General features: G+C 51.0%; 1 protein-coding gene across 1 annotated transcript in view; it reads left to right on the plus strand.

Moving 5' to 3' along the window:
• The window catches only part of Kcnq4 (potassium voltage-gated channel subfamily Q member 4), a 50,697-nt gene extending 36,043 nt beyond the window's left edge, over positions 1-14,654 (plus strand). The window contains exons 10-14 of the mRNA XM_028786639.1: positions 6,220-6,440; positions 8,320-8,419; positions 10,799-10,930; positions 12,196-12,325; positions 12,669-14,654. Of these exons, the coding sequence (XP_028642472.1) occupies positions 6,220-6,440; positions 8,320-8,419; positions 10,799-10,930; positions 12,196-12,325; positions 12,669-12,881 (796 nt within the window). The 3' untranslated portion in view covers positions 12,882-14,654. The remainder of the gene's footprint in view (positions 1-6,219; positions 6,441-8,319; positions 8,420-10,798; positions 10,931-12,195; positions 12,326-12,668) is intronic.
• The last annotated feature ends 4,729 nt before the right edge of the window (positions 14,655-19,383 follow it).

A 19,383-nucleotide genomic window follows, 5' to 3' on the forward strand; every position in this document is an offset into this window, starting at 1 on the left:
CCAGGAAGCAGGTGCCTGCTGGAAAGAGAACTCTGTGACTAAGACCGCTGTGACTAGGACCTTCGTAAACGCCACCAATGACTAACACACTTATCTCTGCAGCTCTTGTCCGCAGCTTTGCTAGAGCAGGGCGGGGTGGGGGGTTGTGTCGGGGCTCTCTTCTTCTGTACTGAGGTACTCTTTGCTGTTCCCAACCCTCTCTCCGAACTTGACCTGGAGCTTTTGCCTGTTGAAAGAAGAATCAAGTCAGAACAGTGCTTGCTTCACCTACATGCTCCTAACTGGAGGAATCCCAGACACATTAGGATAAGGGACACCCCTCCTCATGTCTTAGGAAGAAGAGGGACTTCAGTGATGTTGCTTCAACCCTTTTGAAATCAAGGGTCAGTTCAGTCCCCTCATGCTCTCTCCTCTTCTTTGCCATCGCTTTTGCTTTGCCTCTTCCCACACATCAGCCTTGAACTAGTCAGGTGGACATCCTCTGTTCTTTGAGTCTGGGGTATCAGTAAGCCCAGGTCCAGCATTAGCATCCAGGGAAGGAAGAGGCACACATCGAAGCTCACCTCTGCCGTGTGTCCTGGAGAAAGTCATCAAGCAACTCTGCCAATGGCAAAGCATTAACCATGTCTAGGCTATTTGGGAGTCTAGGCTCTCTGTTTTTGGGGCTGAAGAGGCTTGGGGAATGGATTGGTGGGGATAACTGGGAGCAGGGTCTTTTCTGCGTTCGCAATAAGGGCTCTTACTGGCCAAGGGCTAGACAGGTCTGGAACTTCAGGGAGAGGAAAGATTGGCCAAGCTAGACTGGGAGCTCCCTTGAAGAGAAGCCCCTCTGTAAAACCTGACTTGGGTTCTCCATCACTGCCTGTAGGGACCATGCTTGCCAAACCACAGCTTATAATCAGAAACTCACAAGGTCTGGCAACCCTGAGCTGGGCCAAATATGGGCTTTGAGCTTCCAGTTCACTCTTGTATCTCTTCAGCTGAATCAGAAGATACTAGGGGTGGAAGGAAGCTTGGAGCCTGTGCCCTTAATGATTCTGGGTCCCTGAGTCCTCAGAGGCCTGGGAACACATGGATGTTGAAACCCCAGCGTTATTAACACTGTATCTGTCTACTCTGTGTGTCTGATGGTGGATGACTCAGGAACCTGAGTGGACTGGGTGGGTGTTGAACTGTGACTTTTGGATTTGTCACCAGGCTCAAGCTCAGTGGCCATGCCCTTAATCTTGGCTATCTTGACCCTAGGAGATGGGGTGTAACTCCTGCTAGAATACCCCCAAACACGTGTATACATAGACATGTGTATACACACATGTATACACACTTATGTCCCACACCCCATCCTGGTTTGGCCACACGGAGCTTGGAGATGGTCTACACTGTGCATGTTTTCAGGAAGTGGGACTTCCTGGGAATGGCATTCCCTGCACCAGGTCCTCCCTTTGAGGGTTTTGGGATGAGTCCCTAAAAGCCTGGTCTCCTGACTGCCTGTATCCACATTCCATGGAGCATGTACTCAAAATGCAAAGGATGGGACGGCCCCACCGCACAGACTCAGTCTCTGGAGAAGGGACCTTGAGTTCTGCAGGCTCGCCATACTCCGAAGGGGTCGTATGCAGAGCCCGAGCATCTCTGCATCCTGGGATTGGGACTGGACGATGACTTAAGTGGGCATCCTTCTCTCCCTCCAGCCACAGGAGGCCAGTCCAATCCTGGCAGCCCTCCACACTCTATCCGCCTGTCTCCTCGTCACTAACCTCTGTTCGTGTCTTGTTCTCAACTTTCCAGCCAGATGTTTAGTAATAAACGGAGTTTCTTTCGGATCCACGCCAGCTGGAGACCGAGGTACCCCCTCGTCTGCCCCTCCTGTCCTCTCTCTTCCTTTCTCCTCCCACTTTAGGGGCTGGAGAGGAGGACAGGATGGGTCAAGGACAAGGTGCATGTGCCTGCCGCCTGCAATCTGCCTTGGGTTCCTAAGGAGCCCCCTTGCCTTCCTGGGGATGCCTCTGCCAGGTTTAGGGATGGGCCCAGTGTGTCAGAAGGGACACTCTCAGGAGCTCTGAGGGTGTGCCAGCTATGCTGCTGACCCCTGTGTTATCTTGGCCAAATTCCTTCCCTCCTTTGGACTTTTTCCTTTCTGTGGAATGGGCAGGATGAACTCAAGGTTCTCTGAGGGTCCTTTCCACTCTGACCTGTGCCAATCTTGGAAACAGTTTCCTGACCCACAGGTGTCTGAAGGGGCTGTGCCCGGCACCTCTGTCACCAGTTTCAGAGCCCCGGCTCATTCAGCTGCATCACAACTACATTTGTGGTACCTGCCCCACGCCAGGCCCAGCTCTGTGCACTGGGGAAATGGTAATGAATAAAACATGGTCCCCAGAGAGTTGCAAAGAGTAATTGTGGTTCAGTGCATTGAGTACAACATGAGCGAAGCAGAGGGGCTGTGCAGCTGAGGTAGGCATTTAGCCCAGAAGCAGCCCTGCAAGAGGTGGCTGTCGGGGGAGGGTACTCAGGCCAGAGAGCCCCATAGATCAGGCTTGGAGGGAAAGGAGAAAGCATAGGTGCAGGAGATGAGCCTGGAGCCCAGTATGTCCTAATCTGAGAGTGACTTGCTGGAGCCAGGGCTAGGGCAAGACTGGGTCACAAAGAACCCCAGCCCGATATGAGCCTCATTCAATTAACATATAGGTGGCCTGGGTTCATGGAGCGCCTGGCTCCCCAAGATGCCAGTGGAGCCTTGTGGTTGGGAATGAGGGCCAGGGCCCCAAATTGTCTGTATGCCTCTGTTGAGAGGCAGCCCGTTTTAAAATTATAGTTCCAGGCCACCCTCTAGATCCAATTTGCTAGCCATGTGTCCTTGGATACAGCCAGCACCTAGCTTTCTATGCCTCAGTTCCCTTTCATGTAAAATATAGGTGCTAATGGGACTTGCTTCTGCTAAAACTGACTGGCTCCTGTAAACATTAACCTCATTCAGTTTACTATGTCCATTAAGACGACCTTTGGGGTGTGGCTCAGTTGATAGAGTGCTTGCCTAGAATGCATGCGTTTGCTTCCTAGCGCTGCATAAACTGGATATGGTGGTGCATGCTTATAGTCGTAGCACACAGGAGGGAGAGGCAGGAGGATCAGAAGTTCAAGGTTATCCTCGGTTACATATCAAGTTTCAGGTCAGCCTGTGCTACATGAGACCCCATCTATAAACAAACAAACAAACAAACAAATAAAATAAAAACCATACTTTTGAAAAATAGTTTGGAAGCTGAGGAGGATGCAGCTTTGTGGTAGATCTTGCAAATGCTATCCCCAGTCCTGAAAAAAAGAAAAAACAAACAAACAAACAAACAAAAAAACAAAAAACCAGAAGCTCAGGAACATGTCTGCAGGAAATAGGGGCTGCCTGAGGGTGGCACTAAGGAGACTGGTTTAGACTTGCTCCTGTGCAAGTGTAGGTTGGAGGGCAGGAAGGATCAAAGGCCAATGGAAAGGCTCTTTCCCCGAAGTCTCTGAAGAGGGGCCGGGTAGAATAGCACAGGGGTGGGTGTCTGCCTTTCCCAGCCTGGGCTGTGGTGGGCAGAGTTGCCTGTGACTGTGAGTACAGGGCTGCCTAGGTTTTCAGGGCAGTTAGAGAGCAGCTAATACAGGGTTTACCTCCTCCTTTCCTTTCCCCCACGTCTTTCCACCCCCATCCTTCCAGGCACCAGCAGCTCCACTTTTCTCTACCTCAACACTGTTGACATTTTGAATCTGATGATTCTTTTGCTGAGGCCTACAGCATGCATCTTGGGATGATAGACAGGACTTCTGGCTTCTACCCAGGATGCCTCAGGAGAGCACCTTTGCAGAATGATAACCCCCAGTGTCTCCAATGTCAGATGCCCTCTGGTGGGCAAGATTGCCCCCAGCTGAGGACCACTGCCATTCTTTCCACACTAAGCCCTTGTCCCAGAAAAAGACACAGTCTCTAAAGTCAAAGAAAATGGAGTCCGACCTTGTTCTGATTTTAGCCAAACCATTTCTCTCTCCATCTATAAAAGAGGGATGGCAAATTTAGAGACCCTACAAAAGGACACTTGGAGGCCTAAAACACCAGGGTCTGCAGATGGGCCCTGTGTGTTCTATGGAACGGAGGAAGAAAAGAGCTTTTTGGTGCCTACCGTGTGCCAGATTTCCTTCCATTTCCTTTGAGCTTTCAGGCTCCAGAGAGGCTGACGTGAGCCTTTTTCTGGTCCTTGCCCAAGGAGCTGGAATCCAGGGCCGCTCCGGGTGAAAACAGTGTCTTCTTGCATTCAAGAGGAGCCAGGGCCTTTGACCGGCTGGAAAGTTACAGAATCCCTAAATCAGGCCAGAAGCTCCCTCTGCCACCACAGAATGAGAACCAGAAAGGGACTTTTAAAGGCCTCCAATGCAAGCCTAAGCCCCCTTCCTCTGAGAGTCCTGCTGAGTACAAGCATAGCCTTGCTACACACCTTAGTGACAGGGAGGCCACACATTCGCCAAAACGCCAAGGAGTGATCTGGAGTTCCAGCCCTTGAACCGAAGCACAAGGGTTTCTCCAGTCTCCTCTCCTTCTCTCCCATTGGAGTAACAGAGGACAGGGTGGCCTTGATTGGCCTAGGGTGTGTGGGGGTCCTTGCTAACATGAGGAGAGCCCACAGAACAGGGCTGCAGAAGTTTGGGAAAACCACAGTCAAACTAAACTTGGAATCTTTGGGTATGTCAAAGAGACCCCAGGCCAGTCAAGAACATGATGGATTTCTTTCTGACAGCTTCAGGTTCCCAACCTGTGACCTATAACCTCTCCCTCTGGGGCAGGCACCCATCCCACAGGATGGCCCTATATCTGTGGCACCCCTGGTTTTATGATCTCCCCCTACCTCACCATCTTGGCTCTGCCTCTCTGCTCCATGGCCTGGGCCTGGGGTGGGGCTGCCTCCCACCTGATATGGAAACCAGATTCTGTCATCTGCTCAGCCTTTAATCTAAAAGCCCCCAGGCAGGTCCTATGACCCCTTCTTCACCTCTGCCCCTTCTCAAGCCTTGTCTGAACCTGGCTGCTATTTTCCTGTGCAGAGTGAGGACATCCATCAGGGGAGATGGTGGTAATGCTGTAGGGTATGGGGCAGAGGGTGTTGGCTGAGGTCTTGCCAACAGCATAGCATGGTTCTCAAACCTCTTAGACACAGAGTTACTCTATCAGGTATTGGTTATCTGAGGCCTGTCTCAGGGAAATGGAGGCCTCCCTCTGCTTATCTTCCTCCAAGATTTGGGAATGTGGGTGGGGAGCTGGGTACAGGAAGTAAGCAAGCATCCTTACATACATATGCATTCACAAACACACAGGTGAGTAGGCAGAAAGGCGGACCTTCCAGGTGCTCCAAGACCATGTAGCTAGGATGTCAGTCTTGGAGAACAGAACTCAGACGGGGCAAACCACAGGAGAACAGGCTACTACACACGGATTCTCACTGCGGGGCCTGGCACCTCATGTGTCCGGGACATCAGAGCCTCAGCAGCCCATCATATCCCACAGCCCCACAGCTATCACACGTGGAGGGCTGTGTGATAGAGACCTTAGTTTGTGGCGTTCTATTTGTACAGCTGTGCCAAGTCCTAAAGCTGTGACTTGACCAGTGTGGGATAAGATAGCTCCAGCAGAGTGGGGAGGAGGGGAGTGTAAAGGTGGTGGGGGGCAGGGAAGTGTAAGGTTGACACATGTATACACAGTGTGTACACACATGGGTGCCTGTGAACCCAGTTCCAACGGTACATACACAAAGCCAACCCCTGTGTGTGGTGAAGCCCAGAGCCTCGCTCTGTGCGCCTGGCTGGGTGGGCTCCTCCTCCCAGTGTTGTCTGTGTCCACAGGGGTTGCTATCTCCCCTCTCCCCCCACCTACCTGGGCTGGTCCTGGATCCTCGTCCTCCTGTCTCTGACTTCCTTCCGGTTTCTCTCACTGCTTTCACTGTGACATCTGTCTCCTGTGTACCCCTTATCTGTCTGGGGATGGGGTTGGGATGTGGGGACGGGGAGGGGATATGTCCCCATTGATCTAGCTTCTCATAGGCATCAGGGCCCCCACGGTACACCCAAGGAAATAACTGATGGAAACCAAGACCAAATAGCAACCCCCTAGATCAGCTAGGTCAGCTTTGTCCTCACCTACCTACTTCCGGCCAGCTCACTTGACTCTTTCTCTGCCGTGCCCTGCCCTGGCAGCAGCCGGATGGGCATCAAAGACAGAATTCGAATGAGCAGCTCCCAGAAGCGGACAGGTCCCTCCAAGCAGCATCTGGCACCTGCACCGATTCCCACCTCACCAAGCAGTGAGCAGGTGGGTGAGGCGTCCAGTCCCAGCAAGGTGCAGAAAAGCTGGAGCTTCAATGACCGCACCCGCTTCCGAGCCTCTCTAAGACTCAAGCCCCGCTGTTCAGCTGAGGGTAAGCCCCAGAGGTCACGGGCTGTGCATCTGCTGGAGGCAGCATGGGTGGGGACTGGCTCGGAACGTCTGCTCTAGAAAACGGGCATCACAATTTCTTCTTTGCTATAACCCAGAGAATTTAGAAGGGCCACTGGTTGGAGGTAAGAGCATAGGATTTGGAACCAGGCTTCCAAGATTTGGTCACTGGCTCTGTCTTTTCTTTTTAATGTTTTAAAATTATATTTTAATTTTTAAAAAAGATTTTACTTATGTTATACATATATGCCTGCATGCCAGAAGAGGGCATTTGATCCCATTACAGAGGGTTGTGACCCACCGTGTGGTTGCTGGGAATTGAACTCAGGACCTTGGAAGAGCAGACAGTGCTCTTAACCACTGAGCTGTGTCTCCAGCCCCCTATTTTACTTATTTATTGTGTGTATGTGTCTGTGTCTGTGTCTGTGCTGGTGGAAGTCAGAGGACAAACCGTGAGAGATGGCTCCCTTCCCCTGCCACACAGGTCTGAGGATCAAACTCTATTCTTCAGCCTTCACACCACACGAGGCCTCTGTCACTTTTTTTAGATAAGGACCACATCTCTCTGGGTCCCACTTTCCCCATATGTAAAATGGAAGCAACAGTAGTATCTATTTCAGATACAGATTCTGAAGAATTCTTAGTGGGATGAGCCACAGCATAGTAAGTTCTCAGCAGAGGGCCCTCTGGAAGTAGTCCTATGTGAAGCTGTCCCCTGGGCAGTCTCCATTGCTTCTCCTAGCTACCCCCCCTTTTTTTTTTGCCTCCAATTTGTAGACATGGAAGTTGAGACTCTCAGCATGTGAGTGGGAGCACTCTTATCCTGAAGCAAGGCCGGCCAGCTTTGAAGCTGATGTTCTCTACTGTCACCTCGTACCCAGCCCAGCCTGCTGTCACTGTGACTGAGGGTCTGGCAGGAGCCATTTCTCCATTGTTAGAGGAAGAGGGTCCCTTTGAATTCTAGGTCTTGGACTAGGACTAGGACTTGGGCAAGAGGCTGCCCTGTTCTGTGCCTCTTCTGGAAAATGGGAGGGTTGTATGGGGTCTCCTAACAGCCCCCTTACCTCTGTGGAACATGCTGCAGGCTCTTGGTAGAGAAGAAAGGGTCAATAGATCCAGTGGAGATGAGGACAGGATGCTCCCTTTGTTCCTGGAGAGAGAGAGAGGCCAGCTCAGAGCCTCTGCCTGCACTGTGCCAAGATGCTGAGGCCTGAGAACTCAGCCTTTTCCTGGAAAGTTACTGAACATCACAGACCAGTGGTTCTTTGGGAGGTCCTGACTCACGGAAGCCTAGGCATGGTGGTGCCTGAGATCGCCTTCCTCCGGTGTGGTGAGGAAAAGTATCACCCTCTTTAAGCACAGGGTACCTGCCTCAGAGGAGCTTTTCTCCATACTGGCTTTAAAAGCCTTCCTTGTAGCAGATCTGGCATTAGCTGGAGTACCTCCCAAACCCTATTGCTCCTAACCAGAAGAGACCACACATGGACTCCATGAAGAGCATCAAATAAATGCCTTTTCCCTGGGGCTTCCTGCCCTGTAAGGGGTAACACTTGGCATGTCCTCAAAGGCTGCATGCACCATCTTTGTCCCAGGCTAGACCATATGTCCTCTAAAGTAGCTGCTACCCACCTGTCACCAGGCAGGCCCTGCCCAGCCATGGAAGAGGCAAAAGGACATTCATGTAACGTAAGACAGTAAGAGGCAGCAGCCAGTGAGGCAGGATTCCCGTCTGCCTTGAGCCTCAGGAAGGTTCTGGGCTCTTTCTGGATCTGTCTTCCCATGAGTCCTGCTAATGGAGGTGGGGGCTGAGAGTGTTTTCTTCTACCAGTCTTCGCCCTCACGTGCCATTCCTGTCTTTACAGAGGGCCCCTCGGAGGAAGTATCTGAGGAGAAGAGCTACCAGTGTGAGCTCACGGTGGATGATGTCATGCCTGCTGTGAAGACGGTCATCCGTTCTGTCAGGTGAGGCTGAGACCCAAGGTAAGCAGCCCACCATCCCACCTGCCACCCGTCACTGCTCCCCATCTGGGCCTGTCCTCATGGCCAGCCCTGGCACAGGTCCCAGGGTGTCAGCTGCTACCTGCCTGGAGTGCAGGAGCTGTGGACAGGGAGCAGATGGCTTCCGGCACTGTTCACTCCTGCACAGCATACATCATGTCCAGAGGGCCTGGCTCCGGTGGCCAGTGGCACAGCTGCCCAGCAGGGTCTCTGTCCTTACACACACTGGGTCCTCCCCTTTCCAGTTCAGGCTCTCTGCTTCCCTTCCCCTTCCCTTCTCCCACCTTGTGGTGGCCTCTTTCCTTCCCTCTCCTTAGCTGCACCAGAGGCAGTAGCTTCTGCTGTAGTCTCTGCCTACTCTACATGTGTTTTTCTTCTGTATCTATGTCTCGGTCCCAAGCTCCTTTCGTCTCTACATCACAGAGTCTTTCTCCCTGGGTGTCTTGGCCTCTCACTCTTTCTCCTAGGACATCCTCAAGAGCAGTACTCTTCAAACCGTAGGTCAAGAACTCAGTGAGACTAAGTCAGGGTTTCATGGTCAGCATTAAAAAAAAAAAAAAAAAAAAAGTGAAGTTGGGCACAGTGGCACTTCTGTGGTCCTAACACTTGGGAGGTAGAAACAGGAGGATTGGGAATTCAAGGTCAACCTTGACTGCACAGACAGTTTGAGGCTCTCCTGAGCTACTGACCTCCTGCTTCAAAAAACAAAAACAAACAAGAATGTATGCGACTACATGTCTCATACTGAGGTCGACTATGTTTATGAAATGTGTGTTTAATGTGTGTGAACGGGTACTGGCTTGCAGGATAAGATGTATTTCTATGTCTTGGTCAAACCGTTTGAAAGCCGTGATACATCGTCCGCTGCTGTGATAATTAAGTAGGTGCTGGTCTCCTATAGCCTTGTAGCCCTGCCCAGTGTGGATCTGGCCCCAGCTTCCTGGCGAGGAGTCCTGGCTGGGTCTCCACTTCCAGCCTGCAGCTGGGCTGCCGAGGCCACTGAAGCTCAGCTCCCTTGACTCCGTTCCCTGGCTCCTGCACCTGCCCACAGCCTTTTTCCTGTGTTCCTTTTGAGATCAGCCAGGTGGGCTCCTCCTCCCTGAGTCAGGCCTCTCCTTGCCACTTTCTCTCCCTTTCCGTGACCACTATCTTGGACACAGTATCTGAGCTGTGAAGGCCAGGATAGCTGTCCTCAGCACCCTCACAACCCCCTCAAACCCAGAATGCCCCCAGACTGCTCCTCTGCCCACCTCCCCAAGTCAGGCACTGTCTCCAGACATAGGAGTCAACTTGGATTTGGACTCGAGTCTCTTGTCTAACCTCTGAGTTGCTCGAATTGGTCTCCTCCCTCTACCCAACTGTCCTCTCCCAACTCAGGCCTGTCCTGGGAACTGGTCTCTGTGCCCAGAGCGTAGAACACCCCAGCACATTCTAGAAGTTGGCAAAGCAAGCATGTTGAAGCAGAGCAGATGGTCCCCCCTCCATCCCAGTGCCTTCTCTACACAGCCCCCACCCCAGCTCTTCCTCATGGCTAGTCCTGGCTGCTCACACTACCCACCACTCCAGGGGCTGTCCCCTTTCTCTCATGCTCCTTCTCCCACCCCTCAGAGCTCTGTCTCTTCGCACTTCTATGCCTGTTTCTGGGAAGCTCCTTTCTTCAGAGCAAGAAAAGCTCTCTTGCCCCTGGCTGAAAATTATCATCTGAGGCTCTACCTACTGTGGCCCTTCTCATGGCTGCCAGCTCTTCTTTCTTATTCATTGAACCTGGCTCTTGTCACCCCATACTTGCCTGTGTCCTCCCAGCTCCCCACCCTAGAGCCAGGTCGGGTTTGTTGTTGTTGTTTTTTGGTTTAGTTGTTTTCTTTGATTTTGAGGTTTTGTTTTTTTTGGGGGGGAGGGTACGTAATGCTTATAAGAGATTCTGTCTACACCTGGCCTCCCTGTAGCCAGAGGTTGGATATAACTCCCTTTGGATGTCCAAGAACCTGCACATAATTGCCAAGTATGCATAGAGTGAATGAGACATTCCTTTCCCTAACCCAGCAGCAGCAGTTGGTGTTCTAGAAGCTCTGTGTCCCACTGAACTGAGGAGACATGGCCATTTCCTGCCTCCTAGGTTAATGCTGCCATAGAGGCATATGAGAAAACAGCAAACCAGCCTCTGGATGTGGAGGGCAAAGGGGAGCATGGTGGTTAGTTACAGAGCTAGGGGCCCCGGCAGAGGTTGTTGGAGAGAGTGGTCCAAGCAGATGACCTGGACCTGGACAAAGATGCAGAAGAGGGGACTGGAAGAGTCCCCTGTGGGAACAGGAGCATCTGTCAGAGATCCCCGTCCCCTAACAGGATTCTGAAGTTCCTGGTAGCCAAAAGGAAATTCAAGGAGACCCTGCGGCCATACGATGTGAAGGATGTCATCGAGCAGTATTCAGCAGGACACCTGGACATGCTGGGGCGAATCAAGAGCCTGCAAGCTCGGTGGGTATTCAGGCTTTGAGGAGGGAGGGGTGGGCAGTTGAAGGTCCTGGCCCAGGTGAGGGAGCTAAGGCCATCTGTGCTTTGTTGGGGGTATTACCTGGTGGTACATCTGTAATCTCAGCACTGGGGAGACAGAGGACAGAAGACCATGATGAGTTTTAGGCTAGTCTGGGCTATGAGACTCTGCTTCAAAAGAACAAAGAAATCAGAAATCAAACCCAAACCAGACGACCCCTGTCTTGCAGTGTACAGGCTGTTTGGAAGCCGAAAACCAAAACAACAGCCTCGGTTATAGTTGTCCAGCCAAGTCCAGTCCACATTCATGACTTGAGGGCATTCCTTAGGGTGCCTGTCTCCAGGTCCTAAAGTAATTGGACCACAGTAATCACTGACTTCCCGTTTCCCAAGAAGCAGTATGAAGTGAAGCAAGTTACCTTTTGCTTCTCTAGAGTCCTGCATGTCCACTAGGTCCAGGGTTGAGGAAGAACCTTTACATCAAGTCCCAAACTGCCTAGAGCTTTCCTTTCTCCCATACCCTCTCATTGTCTGTTCATTCATTAACTTAAAAAGTAACAATTAAGGTGGGGCATGGTTGGTGTACAGCACTGGAGACACTGAAGCAGGAGGATCTCTAAGTTTGAGGTTAGCCTGGTGTTCACAGGGAGTTCCAAGTCAGCCAGGGTGATATAAGGAGGCCCAGTGTCAACAACAACCACAGTATTGGGCTAGGGGTGCGATTAGAGGCAGGAGGAATTCAACTTGGCTGTTTAAAGAGCTGGGTTACAAGAGCTCCTGTCTAAAAGGGGGGGAAAAAAAAAGAACAAGTATTGTGGGAAGGAGTGATCTGATGTGACCTCTGCTGTGCTCAGGTCAAGTAAGGAAAGACTGAGTTGATCACTGGATTTAGCAACATGGAGTTCGGTTGGGGGAGGAGAAGTCCGACTAGAGTGGCTTTATAGGGAAAGGAAGCAGGGTTGCAGGCAGAGGACTGCAGGTAGAGAGCAGAATAAGGTGGGCTCATCTTTGTCCACTTTCTAACATTCCCTACCCCAGCCCGTTTTTCCACCTCGGAGGCTCTGCTTGTTATTTGGAGAACTTTCGAAGCAGGGGCGGGTGTCTTCCAGGCTCACCTCCCTTGGGCAGGGAAGCGGCTTCTTCCAATTAGTGCAGTCTGTCTTCCTGGTCAGCAGTCAACCTAGGGTTCTAGTGGAAGAGAGGTGCAGTGTAACTCAGTCTCTTTGATGGTTTCTTCTCCCCACCCCCAGGGTGGACCAAATTGTGGGTCGAGGGCCCGGGGACCGCAAGACTCGGGAGAAGGGCGATAAGGGTCCTTCAGACACGGAGCCAGTGGATGAAATCAGCATGATGGGGCGCGTCGTCAAGGTGGAAAAGCAGGTGGGTGTAGGAAGGACTTCTACCCGCTGGTTGAAATAGCTGGCAAGGGTTCAGCACTGCTGTAGTGCAGAGCCTTGGCCTAGTAGGGCTCACGTGCTGAGTTCTGCTCCGCCAAGCTCCACCCTACAAACAAGCCGGGCTCCAAGAAAGCCCACTCACAGTCAATCATTCCGGAAGGATCTCAGGGGAAAGTCCTCCTAACCACGCCTCCTACCTAATGGCCCTACGGTTTCCAAGCCCCGCCCCCGAGGCCCCGCCCCGTCCAGGCCAACTTCCTTCCTTAGGGGCTACCTGCTCTTGGGTCCAACATCACCTCCCAGCTTCGTCCTGCTCCGCCCACTAGGTGCAATCCATCGAGCACAAGCTGGATCTGCTGCTGGGCTTCTACTCGCGCTGCCTACGCTCTGGCACCTCGGCCAGCCTGGGCACCGTGCAAGTGCCGCTCTTCGACCCGGACATCACCTCGGACTACCACAGTCCTGTGGATCACGAGGACATCTCTGTCTCGGCACAGACGCTCAGCATCTCTCGCTCAGTCAGCACCAACATGGACTGAAGGACTTCTCAGGGGCGGGGCAGCCTTCGGTTTGCCCTTCGGACTCACCCCGGGGCCTCTGGACTCCTCTCTTACTTGAACTCGCTCCCTGGCAGGGAGAGAGGCCATACACAGTATTGAGCTGTCTGGGTGGGCGAGATACCCAATGCCAGGTACCAGCGCCCCAGGAGCATGAAATGCCAGGCCATGTGGTGGGCCACAGCAATGGCTGACCGGAGGCCTCTGGGCGCTCCCGGACCCTGCCCGCTCCACCAAGGCTCAATGTGGCCCGCCTGGCAGGGGCACTGCCCTGGGAATGGGAGCAGAGCGCTGGGGCCCTGGTCCCTGACCCAGCTTCTAGCTATGCAAGGTGAGGTCTCCAGGCCCGCCCTTCCAGGCAGAGCAGGGAAGCCCTCCTGCCAAGCCCCGCCCCATCCGGGGATGGGCCCAAGGTGCCCCCACAGGTGCCCACAAAGCACAGGACTCTGCCATAAGGCAGATGGGCATCATATATGCAAACTATGTTAAATATGCAACTTTAGGGACCCCTATGGGGTTCCTCTGCCCCTCCCTCACTGGGAGATGGGCCCCAGCAGTAGCTGGTCTCAGGCTGCTTGGCCATACTCCACCTCTATTCTTTGGCTTATCATCCATCCTCACCCAGCATGGGGCCTAAACCTCTCTGTCCTCTCCCAAGGGCAGTACTGGGCCTTTCTGCCCCCTTTATAGGTGTCACCCCAGGGGCTCCCTCTTGCTGCTGGATGTCCATTCCCATTGGCCCTCCAAACAGTTTTGACAGCACAAATTCCTGTATTTTCCTCAAATTTACTAGAGAGTGGCCTACCACCAGGAACCACAAGCATGGCCCTTCTATTTCTCCAGCAGAATGCCGCACACACCGATGCACACGGCACCACACACACTTGAAGGTGTGAGCACAAAGCCACTTGTTCTCTCCTGGGCAGGAGAGGGTTTAGAGCATCCACGCGTCTCCCCAGGCCCCGCCTCAGAGTTTGACTTGCTCCCCTCCTCAGACAGGTCCAGGAGTCCTCTAGTTGCCCTAAGGACTACCTTGGTGTCCCTACAGTGTAACTCAGGCCTAGGCCTCGGGGCCTTGCACACTGGAGAGAATTCAGGCACTTCCTCTTCCTAGTCTCAGCGAGGACACTTGCATCCAGTGCTATAGCGACTGGACCTGGCTCTCACCAGCACCGGCCTCTGCCCCACTTTCTCACTTCAATTGGCAGCGCTGTGTGTCGGCACAAATGCCCAAACACTGCAGACCCCACCACCAGTTTTAGATCTCTACCCCTTTGTTCCTCTCCTGCTAAGCTAATGCAGGTGGCAAGAGAGTCAGGGGTGGGGTTCCAATGATAACACTCTGGGGGGGAGGGGGTGCTTGGGAACAAGGGGCTGAGGCCGAACTGTCTGCAATTCATACTGGGACCTGCATGTACCAGTGCCAGGGCTTGGGTTGAATCCTGCTCAGCCCTATGGTGCCCAATCTCTGCCCTACCATCTGCATGTACCATCAAGCCCTGGATGGAGCCCATCCTGGCTCACTTCACTTGCGTTGTATTGCCCCCTGGGGAGCCACTCCACTCCCTCAGAGATGGAGCTGTACAGAGGGTCTGGAGAATAAGATTATCCTGTGACCAAAGGAGACATGGGAAGAAGCTCTCCCTCCTTCCACGATCGAGGTTCCCCCACCAACCCGGTTCTCAGATATGCAAGTACCTCACTTTGTTAACTTATTAACTTATTGGTTTCATTAAAGTTTTCAGTAGGAAGTGATTGGTCTTGGTTGTGCTTGGTGACTGAGGGCTGAGGCTCCTGGTTTGATGGAGAAAATGGGATTTGGATTTACTGTAAACCATAAAAGCCCAGCTCCATATGACTCAAGGAAAAAGAAGAGACACGTCCCAGTGTCTAGGGGATAGATTCGGTTTCACGTACAGGCAAATCTAGTTGCTCAAATGTCTGCTAACATGTTTGTTTTTGAGCCAGTCTCAGTCCATAGTCTATAGCTGGCCTTGAATTTGGGGCGGTTCTGATATCAGGTTTATGGCCGATAGGTTTTCCTTTTTGATTTTCAACAGTTGACATAATTCATTTTGTTCATTTACACACAGAAACACTGGTAATGAGAAAAAACGAATGTGACTATACATCTAGCACCATGATACAGCCGGCACACCCAGCCTTGTATTTTTTAGACAGGGTATTGCTGTGTAGCCCAGGCCAGCCTCAAACATACATGGAGTCACCACCACTCCCAGCAAGGCCTTTCGTTCTGTTGGCTCTGGAAGCAGAGAAGAGCTTGGAAGCTTTTCACTTCTAGTGTCAGCCCCAACTCCTAAGGAGGTTTGAGCTGGACACCTAGGGATACTTAGTCATGTGATTCCCCTGGGGCAGGGACAGAACAGGAATTAAAAGGCATTAACATTTCAAAACATTGTCAACATGTCAGTGATTCTCCAAAAAGGCTCAGTGATAGGAAAATCATTTGTCTTTGCCCTTCTTCATATAAGCAAAGGTGTCTTTTAATGTGAGCCACCTGGGAAGTGCCACCCTGACATTTATGGATCCTGCCAAATGATCCTTACCACCCAGAGGGCTCCCTCTGGGTCCATACCTGCTAATCTCTAATTGTAACCCATCCGTGTAACCCAGATGACTAGAGAGATGGAATGTTTCCTCTAAATTCACCCCAGACCCAGAGTGGGTATTGCAACAAAGAGGATTTACACTGAGGAGTGGGCCACAGTGCTGCGGGAAACACAAAAGAACAGAAAATCCAGGGTAACCTAGAGAAAGTCGCTGAGCATAGCAGTCCTTCCTGGAACTGCAGGAAGCCACAGGGACCATCAAAACTCATAAGCGTGGTGCTGGGGATGTGGCCCCGTGGTAGAGCTCTTGCTTGGCATGTGCAAAGTCCTAGTTCAGTCCCTAGCAGAAACAGAAGGGGGGGGGAGAGAGAGAGAGGAGAGAGAGGGAAGAGGGAAGTCTGGTGGCGATCCATGAGGCCTGCCTAGGTGTCCACACCAGATGTTGCCACCCACACAGCCTTGCTGATCTAGATGGGAAGAAAAGTATGAAAGTCTCTACAGCTGATCTTTCCCTAGTGTCCCTTTTTGTTAAAGTCATAGTATCACAGACATTCTTGGAATCTACTGATGACCACAGACCCCCTGAACAGTCAATAGCCATATACATCAACCCACACATATGGGACATCCATGTAATGACAGTGTCTCCCACCAAATAAGACAGAGATATGCTTCATATAAACAAAGTCCTTCTCACTCTCTTCCTTCAAAAGGGGAGAACACAAAGTCCCACAACCTCTAAAAATATTTTATTTGAATTACTTTTAATTATGTGTATAACCCTATCTCTGTGTGCGTATGTGCATATGAGTGCCCCTCAGAGGGTAGAGACTTCAGCTCCCACCTCCGACCCCCAGAGCTGGTGCTACAGGCAGTTGTGACCCAACAGACATGGGTGCTAGGAACTGATCTCTTACCCTTTGGAAGAGCAGCGTACATTCTCTTACAAACAGTCGAGCCATCATCGCGCCGTCTCCCAGGTTTCCGTCTAACAAAAACATCCATAACCAGGAACTAGCCAGCCAACCCTTATTGGGATATGTTAGCTATTCTTCTGACTCAGTGGCCATCCTACATACAACCAAACATTAACCTCTGGGCGGGGGGGAAGGCTGCAAAAGGACCACTCTTGTTCCAAAGGGAAAAAGGACTATTCTGAGCCAAGTATGAGTGACCGTCACTCAGGGATACGGATTCAGGTTGCCCTGAATGACATCTTTACTGTGGAAGCGGTTACATGAGCTTTTATAGTCATAGACCAAAAGACAGTCATAAATCAATGCGTTTACCGAATCTGTTGCTGGGGACAGTGTAGGTGGACGGGATACAGCAAAGCAGGGACATCTTGCAGAAGTTTCAGATTTGATCTAATGACATTCTTAGCTTTTGTGTTGGTTAGAAACTAGATCTTAGAAGTGATATTTTCCAAGAATTTTACCAAATACAAGTTTCTTTTTCTTTCTCTTCCTCTTTTCTCTCTCAATCACTCTCCCCTCCTTCTCCCTGCTTCCTTTCCTCTCCCTCTCCCTCCCTCCCCATTCTCTCTCTGTCCTTCCCCCTCTTTCTCCTTTCTTCCTTCCCCCTCCCCTTCCCACTCCTGTCCCCAGGGTTTCAAGTATCCCAGCTTGGTCTCAAACTCATAGGTGAGAGTTTTTCAACCTTCCTAGTGCTGTGACCTTTTACTACAGTTCCTCATGTTGTGGTGACCCCAACCATAAATTTATTTTATTGTTACTTCCTAACTGTAATTTTGCTACTGTTATGAATCATTATGTAAATATCTGATATGTGGCTCCCAAACAGGTCACGCATGACCCACGGGTTGAGAACCACTAGCTAAGACTGACATAGACCTTTCTGATCCTCCAAGGATGCTCCACTATCCTCGGTTTATAAGGTACTAGTAATCAAACTTAACATTTCATGTATGCTTGATAAGCATTCTGCCAATGGAATTTCATCCCCAGCCCAGAGGGCAGCAACTGTATTAAGCTTTTTTTTTTTTCATCCTTTTAACAGCACCTGACAAAGCAACTTAAAAGAAGGATTTTATCTTGGCTTATGGTGTCACACATGTAGTCTATCCTGGTAGGGGAGGTTTGGTCGGGGGCACGTGGCTGAGGGAGGTCTTAGAACTTACACAGTTTATACCTCTCAAGCTCTGATTCTGTGGCCATGTGTATCTGTCAGCTAGGCTCCAAGTCCAGAAAGTTTCACAACCTCTGGAGACAGCGCCACCCTCTGGACCAAGTACTTGAGCATAAAAGCTTGTACAGGGCATTTACATTCAAACCCTAACAGTAATAAATGGTGATTAAGGAGACTAAAGATAGCACAGTGTAATTGTGGCTCGTAATCTGCGGCATTCCAATCTGTCCAATCAGCTTCCTAGTCAATCACTGCAGAATCTTCAACACAGATGTGGCTTTTAAAGGAAACTTTAGTTCATAAAATAGGGAGGGAAGCAGGGAAAACATTAATGCCATTGAAATACCAAAACCAAAAAGAAAAAAAATAATGCCACAACAACCCAAGCAAAGAAGAAAACAGACTCTTATCTTTCATAAATACATGTTTCTTTATGTAAAATATACCATAGCTGGTGTATGATATTTCTCCTTACCCACCCCCACTTTATAAAAAACTTTTCATTGGTCCTTTGTGAACTTCACATCATGCACCCGAATCCCACACATACCCCCCATACCCACCCTCCACCCTTGCAACCTCCCTGCAACAGACAGAAAAATCTCCCCATGGGAGCTGTAGTATATCAGTGTGTCCCACAGGATACCCTTTGTCCACACTTCCTTGCTTGCAAATGTTCATTGCAATGATTCTTTGGTCTGGTACGAGGCCTCTGGCTTCTGCTACTCTATCAACACTGGAACCTCACTGGGACTCCTTTTGGATATCCTGTTGTTGCCCTTCGTCATGGAGATCCTATGGTTTTGGTTCTGTAGGACCGGCCCCTTTATGCACTCTAGCAGTTCACGGATGGGGTAGATGTTGGGGTGGAACAATTCAAAGCCCTGGATCTGGGCCTGAGAGATATCTGAGCTGGTGGTCAGCCTACCACCTCTCCCACTCATACACCCTTGGGGCAGGCTCACTGGCACCCCTACCCCCAATACACACACACACACACACACACACACACACACACAGGGCCAGCTCTTCCCTGCTGTACAGTCAAGGTGCATGGCCTGCTCTCCTGAGAGTTGCAGCCGATGAGGGACATGGCCAGTTCTCTCACTCTCATGACCCCAGGGCCAGATCCTCCCCAACCCCTGTCCTCTGCCAACCCCTAGGTTGGTTAAAGTTTGATGATTTTTTTTGGTTTGTTCTTGTTTTTAGTTTTATTTCCTGTAGATGGCTATTTGGCCCCTGTGAGCACATGTGCACCATATACATTTACATTCCTGGGGCCCGCAGAGGCCAGCAGAGGGTGTCAGATCCTCTGGAGCTGGGGTTACAGATGCTTGTGAGCCACCACATGGGTGCTGGGAGCCAGGTCCTGCAAGAGCAGTCAGTAATCTTAACCTCTGAGCCATCTCTCCAGCCCCTGGTTAGGGCTCTCTACATGGTGAAGTGACTTGAATGATCTCTGAGACTGAATCATTAGTGCTCCTGCATGGTTTGGGGGTGGGGGTATAGCTTTTCGTTAACTTTTATTGTTGTCCATGGAAGTAAAGTAACCATGGAGGGTTGGCTGCAGGGTCCACTAGAGAGTCTAAAACTGTGGAAACTCCATTTTCTTTGTAAGAGAATGTAGCCTAGCTGATGCTCACCCTCCTGTATGCTTTAAATCACCTCTACCTCATAATCCCCAGTGTAGATGCTGTATGAAATAGTTGTTATACCATATTGTTTAGGAGAAATCATGAGATAAAAGCCAGCACCTGGCCAGCATA

The sequence above is a fragment of the Grammomys surdaster genome, unplaced genomic scaffold, assembly GCF_004785775.1.
Source record: "Grammomys surdaster isolate TR1022 unplaced genomic scaffold, NIH_TR_1.0 100, whole genome shotgun sequence".
Taxonomy (NCBI): domain Eukaryota; kingdom Metazoa; phylum Chordata; class Mammalia; order Rodentia; family Muridae; genus Grammomys; species Grammomys surdaster.